At 38.2% G+C, this 14,767-nt stretch overlaps 1 protein-coding gene across 4 annotated transcripts in view; it reads left to right on the top strand.

The window, feature by feature from the left end:
• ARID4B (AT-rich interaction domain 4B) overlaps positions 1-14,767 on the top strand; it is a 126,609-nt gene extending 111,842 nt beyond the window's left edge. For all 4 annotated transcript variants that reach the window (XM_082673418.1, XM_082673417.1, XM_082673415.1 and 1 more), the window contains 5 exons: positions 1,923-3,137; positions 6,403-6,516; positions 8,975-9,190; positions 10,178-10,324; positions 13,038-14,767. In XM_082673418.1, coding sequence (XP_082529544.1) covers positions 1,923-3,137; positions 6,403-6,516; positions 8,975-9,190; positions 10,178-10,324; positions 13,038-13,165 — 1,820 coding nt within the window. In that variant the 3' untranslated portion in view covers positions 13,166-14,767. The remainder of the gene's footprint in view (positions 1-1,922; positions 3,138-6,402; positions 6,517-8,974; positions 9,191-10,177; positions 10,325-13,037) is intronic.

The raw sequence follows: 14,767 nt of genomic DNA, 5'->3' as shown, positions 1-14,767 counted from the left end.
GAGTGGGACTGCTGGATCATATGGCAACTCTGTTTTTAGTCTTTTTAAGGAACCTCCATACTGTTTTCCATAGTGGCTGGACCAAGTTACATTCCCACTAACAGTGTAGGAGAGTTCCCTTTTCTCCACACCCTCTCCAGCATTTGTTATTTGTAGACTTTTTAAATGATGGCCATTCTGACTGCTGTGAGGTGGTACCACATTGTAGTTTTGATTTGCATTTCTCTAATAATTAGTGAGGTTGAGCATTTTTTCGTGTGCCTGTTGGCCATCTGTATGTCTTTTTTGGAGAAATGTCTGTTTACGTTTTCTGCCCACTTTTCAGTAGGGTTTTTTTTTTTTTTTATTGAGTTGTATGAGCTATTTTTATATTTTGGTAATTAAGCCCTTGTCCGTTGCATCATTTGCAGACATTTTCTCCCAGTCCATAGGTTGTCTTTTCGTTTTGTTTGTGGTTTCCTTTGCTGTGCAAAAGCTTGTAAGTTTGCTTAGGTCCATTTGTTTATTTTTGCTTTTATTTCTGTTGCCTTGGAAGATGAACCTAAGAAAACACTGGTACAATTTATGTCAGAGAATGTTTTGCCTATGTTCTCTTCTAGGAGTTTTATGGTGTCATGTCTTATACTTAAGTCTTTAAGCCATTTTGAGTTTATTTTTGTGTATGGAGTGAGGATGTGTTCTAACTTCATTGATTCACATGCGGCTGTCCAACTTCCCAACACCACTTGCGTAGAAAGTGTGGCAGAAGGGAGTAGAGGTATTAATAAGAGAGAAAATCCTCACTGCTTATACGTATCAACGAATGGCATATTATTAAGAGATAACGATAGTAACTATCAGAGGAAATAGTTACAACATTTTGGAGGCTGGGGAGGGAAGAAAAGAGCTTTTGGTGTTTTATTATGAGTCTAAATTTGTTTTAACCATGTACATGTATTGCTTGAATAATTTTAAAAATTCAATTATTTAAGAACACATTGAAACGATTAAATGTTTTTAACCATCTTAACTGTATCAATTATTTTTTACTTTTAACAAATTTAGCTAAAGAATATACATGGACTTCTCTGTAGAGTGTAGTGTAGTTAAGATTCTAAATTCTGGAGTCAGACGACTTAGATTTAGATTTGATCTTGACTTATTTTAGCTCTTTGGGGTGGTTTACTTAGCCTCTCTAACTCCTAGTCTCCTAAACTATAAAATGGGGCTAATAACACGCTCATAGGGTTATGGTGAGATTGAATGAGATGATCTGTGCATTGCATTTCAAGGTACCTGACATATAACAGTTTCTCAATAAATGGTATGTTAAAATCATAATAAAAACTATTATTTTTTAATAGTTAATTGAATTTATTTACTAAAATGAACATTTAAGAAATAAATTCTATAGATACGTTTATATAAAGTCTAAGTTACTTAATTATGTTGTTCTTTAAAGCATCTACCGTGGAAATACATTGCTCACAAAATCTTTGATTGATCATTGCTACATTAAAAATGAAGGCTACGCTTTTGTAAGAATATAGACTTTGGAGTTAGAACAACCTTGGACTACATCCTAACTCCCCTATTTTGTGCTCATAAATTTGTAGAAAATTCTTTCTTTTTTATAATCAGCTTTACTGAGGTATAATTTACGAACAATGAAAGTCACCACTTTTATGTTTACAATTTGATGAGTTTTGGCAGAAGTATACAGTAGTGTCACTACCACTATAGTCATGATATAGAACATTTCCATCATTGGGTGAATGTCTTCACTTTCTGAAGCTCAGTTTCCTCACTTGTAAAACGAGGATAAAACCTAGCAACCTGGGGTAGTTATAAACATAGGAGCTAGTCCATGTTTATGTTAGCTGGCACAGAGAAGACATTGCTAGTGTTCTGATCATACTCGTTGTTTTCTCTTTCTTTTCTAGCTTCTGAAAGTTCTGCTGACGACAGTGAGCAAGAGGATGAGACAGGTGTTCAAGACCTAGATAACAATGGCAAAGAAGAGTCTAAGGTTGATCATTTGACCCACACCAGAAATGATCTTATTTCAAAAGAGGAACAGAACAGTTCATCTTTGCTAGAAGAAAACAAAGTCCATGCAGATTTGGTAATAGCCAAATCCGCGTCGAAATCTCCAGAAAGATTAAGAAAAGATATAGAAGGATTATCCGAAGATACTGATTATGAGGAAGAAGATGACGTCACAAAAAAGAGAAAGGATGTCAAGAAGGACGCCACAGACAAATCTTCAAAGCCACCGGCAAAACGTGGTAAGAGAAGGTATTGCAATACCGAGGAGTGTTTAAAAACCGGATCACCTGGCAAAAAGGAAGAGAAGGCCAAGAGCAAAGAACCCCTCTGCATAGAAAACAGTAGCAACAGCTCTTCAGATGAAGATGAAGAAGAAAAATCAAAAGCAAAGACGACACCAACTAAGAAATACAACGGTTTGGAGGAGAAAAGAAAGTCACTGCGGACAACTGGTTTCTATTCAGGATTTTCAGAAGTTGCCGAAAAAAGGATAAAACTTTCAAATAACTCTGATGAAAGACTTCAGAACAGCAGAGCTAAAGATCGAAAAGATGTCTGGTCAAGTATTCAGGGACAGTGGCCTAAAAAAACGCTGAAGGAGCTTTTCTCCGACTCTGACACCGAGGCTGCGGCCTCCCCGCCCCATCCTGCCCCGGAGGAGGGCCCGGTGGAGGGGTCCCTGCAGACCGTGGCCGAGGAGGAGAGCTGCTCCCCCGGCGCGGAGCTGGCCGCCCCGCCGCCACCCAGTGCCGACGACAAACCCACCGAGGAAAAGCCGGCGGAGGTCAGTGACAAAAAGTCGGAATTTCCAAGTAGTGGCAGTAACTCAGTGCTCAACACCCCTCCCACGACACCCGAGTCGCCTTCCTCAGTCACCGTGACGGAAGCCAGTCGGCAGCCGTCTTCTGTAACAGTATCGGAGCCGCTGGCCCCAAACCAAGAAGAAGTCCGCAGTATCAAGAGTGAGACTGATAGCACAATCGAAGTGGATAGTGTGGCCGGGGAGCTCCAGGACCTCCAGTCGGAAGGGAACAGCTCGCCCGCGGGCTTCGACGCCAGCGTGAGCTCCAGCAGCAGTAATCAGCCCGAAGCAGAGCATCCTGAGAAAGGTGAGGCGTGCAGGGCTCCGTTGCCTTACGGGTTTATAGTATCTCTCGTTACAAGTGTGAGGTGTTTACATGGAGTACTTGTGTGAACATGGCAGAAACAGAAATTTGGAAGGTAATTTGTTGTAAGGAAGAGTGGAGTGTGTTTAAAAGCTTGAGAAGAACTGAATGTCCTCTGCTTCAGCTGCCCCTGCCATTTCACAGCCGACCAGACGCGTGCTAGAAACTGCACCCAGGCCCAAATTCAGACCTACTTGAAAACTCACGATGCACTGAGTGACTGTATGGCGTGAGCGGCTTAAATATATTTGTGTAACATTGTGTTTGCCCTTGCCGTGTGCAGTTTCTCGCAAACATTTTGATTTACTGACAGACCCCTCCACCCTTAACCAAATACTGTATGTGGGAGGTTGGAGCAACCAGCTCTGCAGGCACTGCTTTCCTCAGACAACCGTGTCAGACTGATTTTCAAGCCTTTGTAAAGGAATTTGATGCTTTCTTAGATGCAGAGCTTCCAAATTTGAAGGACCAGTGTCTCTGTTAATAACCTATAGTAATACTCTTGATTTTTCCATGAAGTTGAAATTAGTACTTCCCGAAAGTATTAGTGGCTTTTTGATGGTGCTGTAGCTCTACTTCTGTCATCATTTTACTTATAAACCTCTTCACTGAGGTGTCTTTAAATTAATATGCTCTAGGCTGACACTTGGCTTTGAAACACACTTTTCCAGTATAAAGATACAGCACTAGGGTATGTATTTTATATAACATACCAGATTTTATTATGCTAACTTCAGGTGTTTAGCTAAACTTAAAAAGGAGATATGATCCAGACCAAATTAGTTAATTCCAAGTTTTCTCACACCTTTTTTTTTTCCTTTTTCTAGTTTCCTTGAGATATAATTGACATAACATTATCACAAATCTTGACTTAAAATGTTTAAAGAAATTAAGTAAAAAATATAGTTGCGGGCTTCCCTGGTGGCGCAGTGGTTGAGAGTCTGCCTGCCGATGCAGGGGACACGGGTTCGTGCCCTGGTCCGGGAAGATCCCACGTGCCGCAGAGCGGCTGGGCCCGTGAGCCATGGCCGCTGAGCCTGCGCGTCCGGAGCCTGTGCTCTGCAACGGGAGAGGCCACAACAGTGAGAGGCCCGCGTACCGCGAAAAAAAAAAATATATATATATATATATATATGTAGTTGCATATATATATATATATATGTAGTTGCAGTAAATTTTCTTTTTTGTACATTCACACACACAGCTACTGTGATTATGTTTGTGTGCCATACTGTCTCATGGAACTGAATTATCCAGGCATAAATAGAGTAATCCTGAAAATGAAAGAAGCATTTATCACAGATGATTAGAGAGGCTTTCAACTATTTCAATAATATGATAAACTTTTTTTTTCCTTGTAAATTTATTTATTTTTGGCTGCATTGGGTCTTCTTTGTTGCTGCGCGCGGGCTTTCTCTAGTTGCGGCAAGCGGGGTCTACTCTTCCTTGCGGTGCATGGGCTTCTCATTGCAGTGGCTTCTCTTGTTACGGAGCACAGTCTCCAGGTGTGCAGGCTTCAGTAGTTGTGACACGCAGGCTTCTCTCTACTTGTGGCACGCGGCCTCCAGAGTGCGCAGGCTCATTAGTTGCAACTCATGGGCTCTCTAGTTTGGCACGTTGGCTCCAGAGCGCATGGGCTCTTTAGCTGTGGTGCACCAGCTTAGTTGCCCCGCGGCATGTGGGATCTCAGTTCCCTTACAGAGATTGAACCCGCGTCCCCTGCATTGGAAGGCAGATTCTTAACCACTGGACCACCAGGGAAGTCCCAGAATTCACTTGATTTTAAAAGTAAAAATGCAAGGGACTTCCCTGGAGGTCCAGTGGTTAAGCCTCCGTGCTTCCACTGCAGGGGGCATGGGTTCGATCCCCAGTCAGGGAATTAAGATCCTGCATGCCTCCCGGCACGGCCATTTAAAAAAAAAAAGTGAAAATGTAAGTTTTACAATTTAGATTTAGGATTGCCTTCCAGTTTAGCCTACAGTAAGCTTTTTATTTCTTGTAGCTGAAAGTTTCAGAAATAAACTCTTGGAGAGAAATCTGGCAATTGTTTTTAAGATTCTGTACTTTAATATAGATAATATCTAAATCACTTTCTTTATGTTTCATTTTGTTATATTAAAAGAGCATTAGGAAAAGTTATCTGTTAGATGTAACCCATTAAAAAAACAGAAAACTGAGAACTTACAAGCAAAACATTTAATAGCCTGTTCCATTTTTTACCAACGAAGCCATGTCTTGTGTATTCATGGTTGATTTTACCATTGTAACAGGACTAAGAAACATTTTTTTTAAACAAACATGGCATAATTCTGTCATGGTATTAATTATATTGTGTTATTATAGTATCTGACTTCGGAATGGAATAGAGGTAAGACTTCATTAATCTCAGGAAAAAGATTACTGTATAGTCTGAGAAACAATGCATATAATTAGGAAGATACAGAAACACAGTAGATGCTGAGGATCAGATTAGTGGCTGAGAAACTATAGTTTGGAGTAATGATTGATCATTGAAGGTTTGGCATCGGGGAAGGTAGGACTTGGGCTTGTCCTTGAAGAAAGGGAGACATTTATAATATTTTGGAATAACTTCCTGCCAAGAAGATGCAACGTTTCTTAGAACTACTAGGCTAGATTTGTAAATGGTATACGTGTTAACCATTGCCCTGGGAGCTAAGTTATTGTTGTTGTAAATTTATAATAAATTGTCTGTATAATAAATTTGTTATTATAATTGTGAATTACTACTAAAATTTATTCCATTAATATTGTCATTAAAATTTTCATTAATATCATTATAATACATATAATTACTATTTTAACCTGTAGTTAAATCTTAATATTTTGGTTTTATTGAATTTTAACAAATTTCAGCTTTTATTTTCAGCATATACCTTTTTTTGAATTACTAGACTCATAAACTCCCAGTACTATATTGAGAACTATATTCAGTTTATATCTGATTTTTCTAAGAATGATGTGCATACTTTATCTGCTTTTTAAAAAACTCTAATTATGTGTAATAATTCAGCTCATTAATGATGATTTATTTTAAAAATTGTAGTAATTTCTATGACAAATTATAAATCTCATAAAAAACAGGTATAGTCTCAGAATTGGTCTATTCTTCTAGAATGTGGAATTAATTTATACCTGGGGCAAGCTTGATTTTATTTTGTGTTACTTAATAATTTCTTTCCCATCAAAGCCTGTACAGGTCAGAAAAGAGTGAAAGAAGCTCAGGGAGGAGGAAGTTCATCAAAAAAGCAGAAACGAAGCCATAAAGCAACAGTGGTAAACAACAAAAAGAAAGGCAAAGGCAGTAAGTGTGAAATCTCTAAATTTTTTAAATATAAAGATAATGGTGGATATGTCTTTTCCCCATTAAAAAAAGGGTATTCAGGATACGGGACAGTTAATATTTTGATTTCGTCTCTAACAAACCGCCCCCCTCCCCCACCAGTAAAATCACACAGAAGTCTTTTGATCCTAGGTAAATTCTAGGGTTGAGCAATTTATTATTCAGCAGTGGTACTGATTGCTGATGAATGATCAGGTAATCTTTTAAAAAATAGTAGCCAATATAATATAAACATCAACATCTTCGTTAGTTTTATGTTCAACAGTTCTTTTGCCATTTTATATATATTACATATTATGAAATGCTTGAGTTATATATTATTTTTATTACAAGGAAATTGATTGCTTTGTAATTCTTCCAGGCAAAATCTGCCTGGAAGAGAACAATCAAGATAGCTTTAGAGCTGTAAATCCAGTAACTCCCGTGCACTACCTTTATCTTCGGTATCCTAGACTATGTATCTAAGAGCAGCTGTAAGAATACTCTGGTTAAGTATGTTGTAACTAATGACTTTAGCAATGATTCTGTTTACCAACCTACAGGAATATATATACTGTATTTCTCCTGAGAGCTGCACATTTTATCTCTCTTTTGTAGACAAAGTAAGAAGCAGAAAATATGTAAAGAATTTCTTTTCAGGTGTCCCACACTGACCTCCTGCTGCTCTTCCAGGAGACTCCTGCCACCTCCACTGCCTGACCTTTGCTATCGGCCGGCTTGGCTGCACTTCAGTGCAGAAAAGGGTTATGCGGCCAGTTCCCCGAGGTTCTGCTGAGCCCATATGACTTCCAGGCGGTGAATATGGCATCCTTTGGGGCCCCGGGCGGCTGTGTTCAGCAAGGCCATGAAAGCCAAGCTGAGGCAGACCACTGCATCAGAGTGGGCCCAAGCCTTGGGTGGCTTAGCTAGGAGTTGCCAGGGGTTCCAGAGCAGCAGTGGGGGGACTGGGAAGGGATTCTTTAAACGTATGTATAAAAGAGTGGTGGAGATTCTTTATTCCCAAAACACCACAGTGGGAGGAGTTGCTGTGTGTCTTTCCTATCTGGAACACTTTTCAGGCTTTTAGAGCTTATACTTTTTTTTTGGTTAAATGAAGAATCAGGAAATGAAAATCGATAAATTTGATGCCAAATTGATCACTTATTTGGAGTAACTGATAGGATATTCAGAGTGTTTTTTATTACACTCTGATGTTTTTATCTTCAAGACTTTTAAATGACATTCTCTAAGAGGGCTCATCGTCAGCAAGTCAATTAACATATTCATATAATTGAGAGATAATAGCAGTTGATCGCATATTCTCCCATTTTAATTATTGGGCTTACGACTTGATAAATCAGAATGAGGAAACAGTTCTCTGAGAATAATTTAGTAAAGTGAATTAACTCTCATAGAATCTACAATAATGCTTTGCATCCAGAAAGAGGTAATTTATGGAAATACCAGTCCCATAACCTGTTCACATGTCAAGGTGTTAAGCATTTCCATTCTAGTCCTGAGGCTTTAATCAGCAATGGCAGATGTAACATAATTATTACATAGACTTCTGCATTTATTTTTTTATTTATTTTATTATTATTATTATTTATTTTTTTTTTTTTGCGGTACGCGGGCCTCTCACTGTTGTGGCCTCTCCCGTTGCGGAGCACAGGCTCCGGACGCGCAGGCTCAGCGGCCATGGCTCACGGGCCCAGCCACTTCGCGGCATGTGGGATCTTCCCGGACCGGGGCACGAACCCGTGTCCCCTGCATCGGCAGGCGGACTCTCAACCACTGCGCCGCCAGGGAAGCCCTGTATTTTTTAATAAATTACTGAATATATTTACCAGGGTAAAACTGATGGTTTATTTTAGTCAACAAGCTATGATGTAGGAGTTTCTTAAGGAATCATTGTATGTAACAAAGTTTAGAGTTTATTCCCAAAGAATTCTTTATTAAATATGATGATTGTGCATCACTGTTTGTGGCCAAAGGAGTAGGAAAGTGTGACATGTACACAATCTGTACACAGTTTAAATTATGAAAGTTAAGAGGTTTCCATTATGAGTCATTTTAAAAGATGCTGTATTCTACTTTATATATATTAACGTAATAGAGTTAAAAGCCATTTAAATAATTACTGTATATTTGATAGTCTACCAGGTGTAATGAAAGATTAGTTTGAGTGTTTTTTAAAAATATGTTATTGACAATTCAGGTAAGAAGAGTTTTTGGTTTTGTTTTCCTTAACTGAGATACTGCTGTGTTTATACTTAATGATTTTCCAGGTTTTTAGGCAGGGTCTGTAAAGCAAGTTGTTTACTGTAGTAATAAATTCAAATGGTTAACTTTAAATTGTCCACTAAAATCTGTGACACTGTGTACTTTTCTATTTACTAACACTTTTCTTCTTTTTCTTTTTTTTTTTTTTTTTTCCCAGCAAATAGTAGTGATAGTGAAGAACTTTCTGCTGGTGAAAGTGTAACTAAGGCTCAGCCCGTCAAATCTGTTTCCAGTGGAATGAAGGCTCATGGTACCAAATCTCCTGCTAGGACGCAGTCTCCAGGAAAATGTGGAAAGAATGGTGATAAGGATCCTGACCTCAAGGAACCTAGTAATCGATTACCCAAAGTTTACAAATGGAGTTTTCAGATGTGTAAGTGACATACATTAAATCAGCAGTTAAGCAGCAGAAACTGCATCCTAGTAATTCTTGATGCCAGTAATTCTGGAAAATTGGCTGTAACCAGACTGAGAGACATAATAACCATTCACTGCAGTGTAGCTTATTTGGATCTTGATTTGAACAGAAAATTGCTGAAAGGTAACTTGTAAGGCATTTGAGGCACACGTCAGCATTGATGAGGTATTTCTGCTGTGTCAGCAGTTTGCTGTAAAAGCCTGGTGTTGAGGTGGGGAGTGGATGGAGGCATAAGTGAGGCAAAGTCTGCCATGAATCACTGGTCACTGCAGCTGAGTGACGGGCGTGAAAAAGAGACTACCGCAGTTTCTCACACAGGGAAAGAGTCTTAGGGGACTGAAAGTTCTTTAGAGCGTGTGAAAGCTTTCCTCCAACATAAAAGTATTAGAAGAATCTAAAAAAGAACGAAAGGAGGGGACTCCTCTGGCGGTCCAGCGGTTGAGACCCCATGCTTCCCCTGCAGGGGGCGTGGGTTCCATCCCTGGCCGGGGAAGTTCCACGCGCCATGCGCTGCGACCAAAAAAAGTTGATGGGACATGCATTAAGAGATAAACTTTAAGAAAAGAACAAAAAGCAGACGAAAGACAAAAATTTATCCGCAGTCCTAACATTCAAAAAAATACGCAAATTAATGTTGTACTGTGGTGATACTGTACATGAATGTGGGATTTTTCTTTCTGGTAAATGTGGAATTTTTAACCTCTATGTTTAGGTCCTAAGATCTTTAATTCTACACACTCATTCATTCAAAAAATACCATGCATGTGTTAGTGCCGAGCATTGCTCTAGGCTAGGGGAAAAAAATCTTCAGCAAACAAATGTTTACAAGCCTAATTTTAGTTTATCTGTCTTCCTCATTCTACAGCCACACTATATGTTCTCTCTCTTATATATTAAAATTGTGTTCACAAATGCATATTAATGAAAGTTTTAAATTCACAGCGGACCTGGAGAATATGACAAGTGCTGAGCGTATCACAATTCTTCAAGAAAAACTGCAAGAAATCAGAAAACATTATCTGTCATTAAAATCTGAAGTAGCTTCCATTGATCGGAGGAGAAAGCGTTTAAAGAAGAAAGAGAGAGAAAGTAAGTGTTTTTACCTTACTTTACTTAAACATAAAGCAGTTTGCGACTGTGCAGTTGGGCTCACGTGAGTTGTGTTTGTGTATCTTCAGGCAGGCTCTTTAATCCCTCTGGCTTATTTTCCTCATCTATCAAGTGGGAAAATTTATCAAAAGAAACAGTTATCTCAAACCATAATATTCACTTTCACGGAGCTTACAGTCTGCTTTTCCGCCAAAACTAATATTTCAGACTGTGAAGAGACTAGGGCAATGTTAAGGCAGTGATTGGGTGGCTTGCATTAGATTACCAATGGCTGGGACATTTTCTTTGAGACCCGAATGACCAGAGGAAGTGAGAGAAGTTAAAATCTGAGGGAAGGGCGTTGTCTTAGTTTTCTGGGGCTGCCGAAACAAAGCTCAGGTCTACCTCAGAGATGTTGCGGGTTCTTTTCTAGAATACCACAATAAAGCAAATATCACAATAAAATGAGTCACATGAATTTTTTGGCTTCCCAGTGCATATGAAAGTTATGATTACACTATACTGTAGTCTGTTAAGTGTGCAATAGCATCATGTCGAAGAAAAGAAACGATGTACGTACCTCAGTTAAAAATACTTTATTGTTAAAAATGCTAACCATGATCTGAGCCGTCATTGTGATCTTTTTGCTGGTGGAGGGTCCTGCCTCGATGTTGATGCTGCTGACTGATCCGGGTGGTGGTTACTGAAGCCTGGGGTGGCCATGGCAGTTTCTTACAACAAGACAACAAGGAAGTTTACTGCATCAAGTGACTCTTCCTTCCATAAACGATTTCTCTCCAATGCTGTTTGAAAGCATTTTACCCACAGTGGAACTTCTTTCCGGATTTGAGTCGGTGCTCTCACACCCTGCTGCTGCTCCATTAACTAAATTTATGTAATATTCGAAATCCTTTGTTGTCATTTCAACAGTCAAATAAGTTCACTGTCTTATATGGGCATGGTTCATGGCATCCCAAAGCAATTACGGTAGTAACATCAAAGATCTGTGCTCACAGATCACCATAACAAATATAACATAATAATAATGAAAAAGTTTGAAATACTGTGAGAATTACCAGAATGTGACACAGAGACACAAAGTGAACAAATACTGTTGGAAAAAATGCTGCAATAGACTTCTGGATTCAGGGTTGCCACAAACCTTCAATTTGTTAAAAAACACAGTATCTTTGAAGGGCAATAAAGCGAAGCATACTACAACGAAGTAGCCTTTATCGCAGGCACAGTTATCTTGGGAAGCTCTTTGACTGTGTGTTTGGAGAACTAGCTACTTTTAGTTCTAAGAATAGGTCCCAAGGAAGAATATGTGGTCACAAAGAAGCTTGTTACGGTAATATTTATAACAGCAGATAGAAATCATTAACTTGTATTCTCCAGTAAAATATGGCATTGGTGAAAAATAAGTAGACGTTTAAATTTTTATTTATAATGCTCAAAGTATTCATTTGATGTCGGTAACAGCAAAAGACTAGGAATTATTTAGTTACAATTCATAAATATAGTGGAACACTATTCAGGTTTGAAAAGAAAAAGAGGTAAATCTATATATGTACTGATAAGGAATCATCTCCTCAGATTGTTAAGTGTAAAAACCAAGAGTCAGACTCTATACTGTGCTTCCACTTGGGTTTTTAAAAGCGAAGTTACTAGTGTTTTCATTTTAAATGTGCATATCATATCTCTAGATTCTACGAAAAAAATTCCTCTAAAACTGGGGTTGTAGACATTTTCTGTAGAGACAGATAGTAAATATTTTGGGCTTTGTGGGCCTTGTCGTCTCTTTAGAACTACTTGACCTTATGAAATTTGCTGTAGGCAAGATGTAAAGAAATGGGCATAGCTGTGTTCCAATAAAATTTTCTTGACAAAAACAGGCAGGCCAGATTTGGCCCTGGGGCAATAATTTGCCAGTCCCTGTTGTGGAGTTTTAAAGATTGTGAAGCAGCTGGTAACAGTGGGGAGGGGAATTTGGAGGGTTAGGAGGGTCCTGGATGAGAGGGAGATTAGCTTTTCCACTTTAATATCCCAGCACTGAACGATTTCGTTTACTTTGTGCATGTATTCATTAAAAAATAAGTTTTCAAACACTGATTTATAGCAATGAGAGAATTTCTGTGAGGAAAATAACTAATGTGTCATTTGCTTTGTAAACCAAGTGGAGGAAAATGCAGTAGTTATGATGTGATGTGTGGTAGTAGTTATTTTTCCCAACTTTAAGAAGCAATTAGCTTTCCCTTCTCATCACCATTTAATTTTATAAGGAACTCCAGAAGCAGAAACATACAGGAATTGGGAGGGGGGGAAAGATGTGGGGATGGATTACAAATTTTTCCTGTTGAATTGGAAGATCTTTTTGACATTTGTTTCATTATTACGGAAGTCTACCTTTTGTTTTATTTCCACGTCTCTGTAGACTGAGAACACTGTTCATTTTCCTCTTTGATCCACGCAAGAGCGTTCCCTGGTCTGTCCTTTGTCGTTGCTTCTCCTGTGGTTTGGCAGTGCCTTGTTACTTGAGATGCACTAGGTTTTCATTTCTTTACATAATGGTCTTGTAAGCATTGACTGCTCTCGCAGTAAGCTAAATGATTTTGGAGAACACAGCAGAATTTTAGTTTAGAGGACAAGTGCTTTACTTCCTTCTACTGTTGTATATGCGTGTTATTAAGCTGTTGGTTTCCCTTCGCCTTAGGTGCTGCTACATCCTCGTCATCGTCTTCACCTTCGTCCAGCTCCATAACGGCTGCTGTTATGTTAACATTAGCTGAACCATCAATGTCCAGCACGTCACAGAATGGAATGTCAGTTGAGTGCAGGTGACAGCAGGACTTGCTAAAGCACTTTGCACTTAATGGCTGTTGAGAGCCACGTCTTTTTTTATACTGCACAGTGGCACAAAAAATAAAAAATCAGACAAGCACTATTTTATATTTAAAAATTGTTTCTTGACAAGCTGACTTGGCACTTAAGTGCACTTTTTTTATGAAGAAAAAGTACAATGAACTGCTTTTCCTCAAGCAATAATTGTTTCCAACTTGTCTGGGAATTGTGTGTCTGGTAACTTGAAGGCCTTCCACTGTGGCAAATGGAGGCTTTTCACTGCCTGTAGAGACAATACAGTAAGCGTAGTCATTGGGCGGCCACAACATGTTAAGATAACTTACTGTATATGTATTCCCTTGTATTTTGTTAAAGCTGGAACATTTGATATTTTTCCATTTATTTATGAAAAAATATGAACCTATTTTCATTTGTACAAGCTAATTGTTTTTTAAAGCAAGTCACCTTAGGGTGGCTTTAATTGTATAACTCAAGCACATGTAATAAATTCAGAACCTGCAGTTAACAGGATATTAGACATCAATCCTGATAACCAAATATTAAAGATTCTCTTTAAAAAAGACTGAACATGTTTACAGGTTTGAATTAGGCTAAAAGGTCTTGCAGTGGCTTTTCACGCCCCTTCAAATTGGAATGGAACTACTGTACTTTGCCATTTTTCTATAAATCAGTATTTTTTTTTAATTTTGATATAATACATTGTGTGAAAAAAGAAAATGGCTAATAAACTGTATTAAATCTTAAACAATGTGTAAAGATTGTACTTAGCCAGTTCAAAGTGTATATTTATTCATAATGAATTATAACAGTTATATTTTTGTGTTTTCTTGTAAATGTTTCTTTTTCCTTAAATACAGATAATTCATTTGTATTGCTTATTTTATTATGAGCTACAACAAGAGGACTTCAGGAACAAGTAAACTTTATCGGTATGGTTCAAGGCTGTTGCTATGAACTGTCTCAAAAGGATGGCTGTTATTTTAAGTATAAATAGCTAATCGGGGTGGTAGGCCTATAAAAATTAAATGCCTTGTATAAAATCCAAAATGAACGCAAAATTGTTTTCACCTGTATTGACTTTACGTTGTATGGTTCCAATCTCTGTTCTGTTTGGCACTTGTATTTAATTCTACACCTTTGTAAGACGTTTGTATATTGCGGATGTGTTCATTCAAGCTATTTAATACCTGGCACTGTTAATACACAGTACTTTACTGTACAGACTGTTTTACTGTTTTAATTGTAGTTCTGTGTACTTTTTTTGGACGGGGCTGGCATGTTTTATTTGTTTTCTGGCAATACGACGTGAGAATTTCGAAGCGTTTTGTTGTAGATGCTAACGTGTCAGAATCCTTTACATTCAACTTTTCTAAGAAAAGCATTTTCAGTCTTGCAGTGTGTGCTTACAGTAACTAATTTTGTTGAAAATGGTTTCAAGTTATTCAGATTTGTACAGGACTGTAAAGATTTGTTGACAGCAAAACATTGAAGAAAAGCTTATAGAATAAAAGCTATAAAGTATATATTAGGATCTGCAAACAATGAAGAATTATGTAATATATTGTACAAATGTAAGCAAAG

Source organism: Grampus griseus (genome assembly GCF_964374135.1).
Source record: "Grampus griseus genome assembly, chromosome: 16".
NCBI lineage: Eukaryota > Metazoa > Chordata > Mammalia > Artiodactyla > Delphinidae > Grampus > Grampus griseus.
Note: the sequence above shows the minus strand (reverse complement) of the source record. Positions and strands in the feature narration are given on the sequence as shown.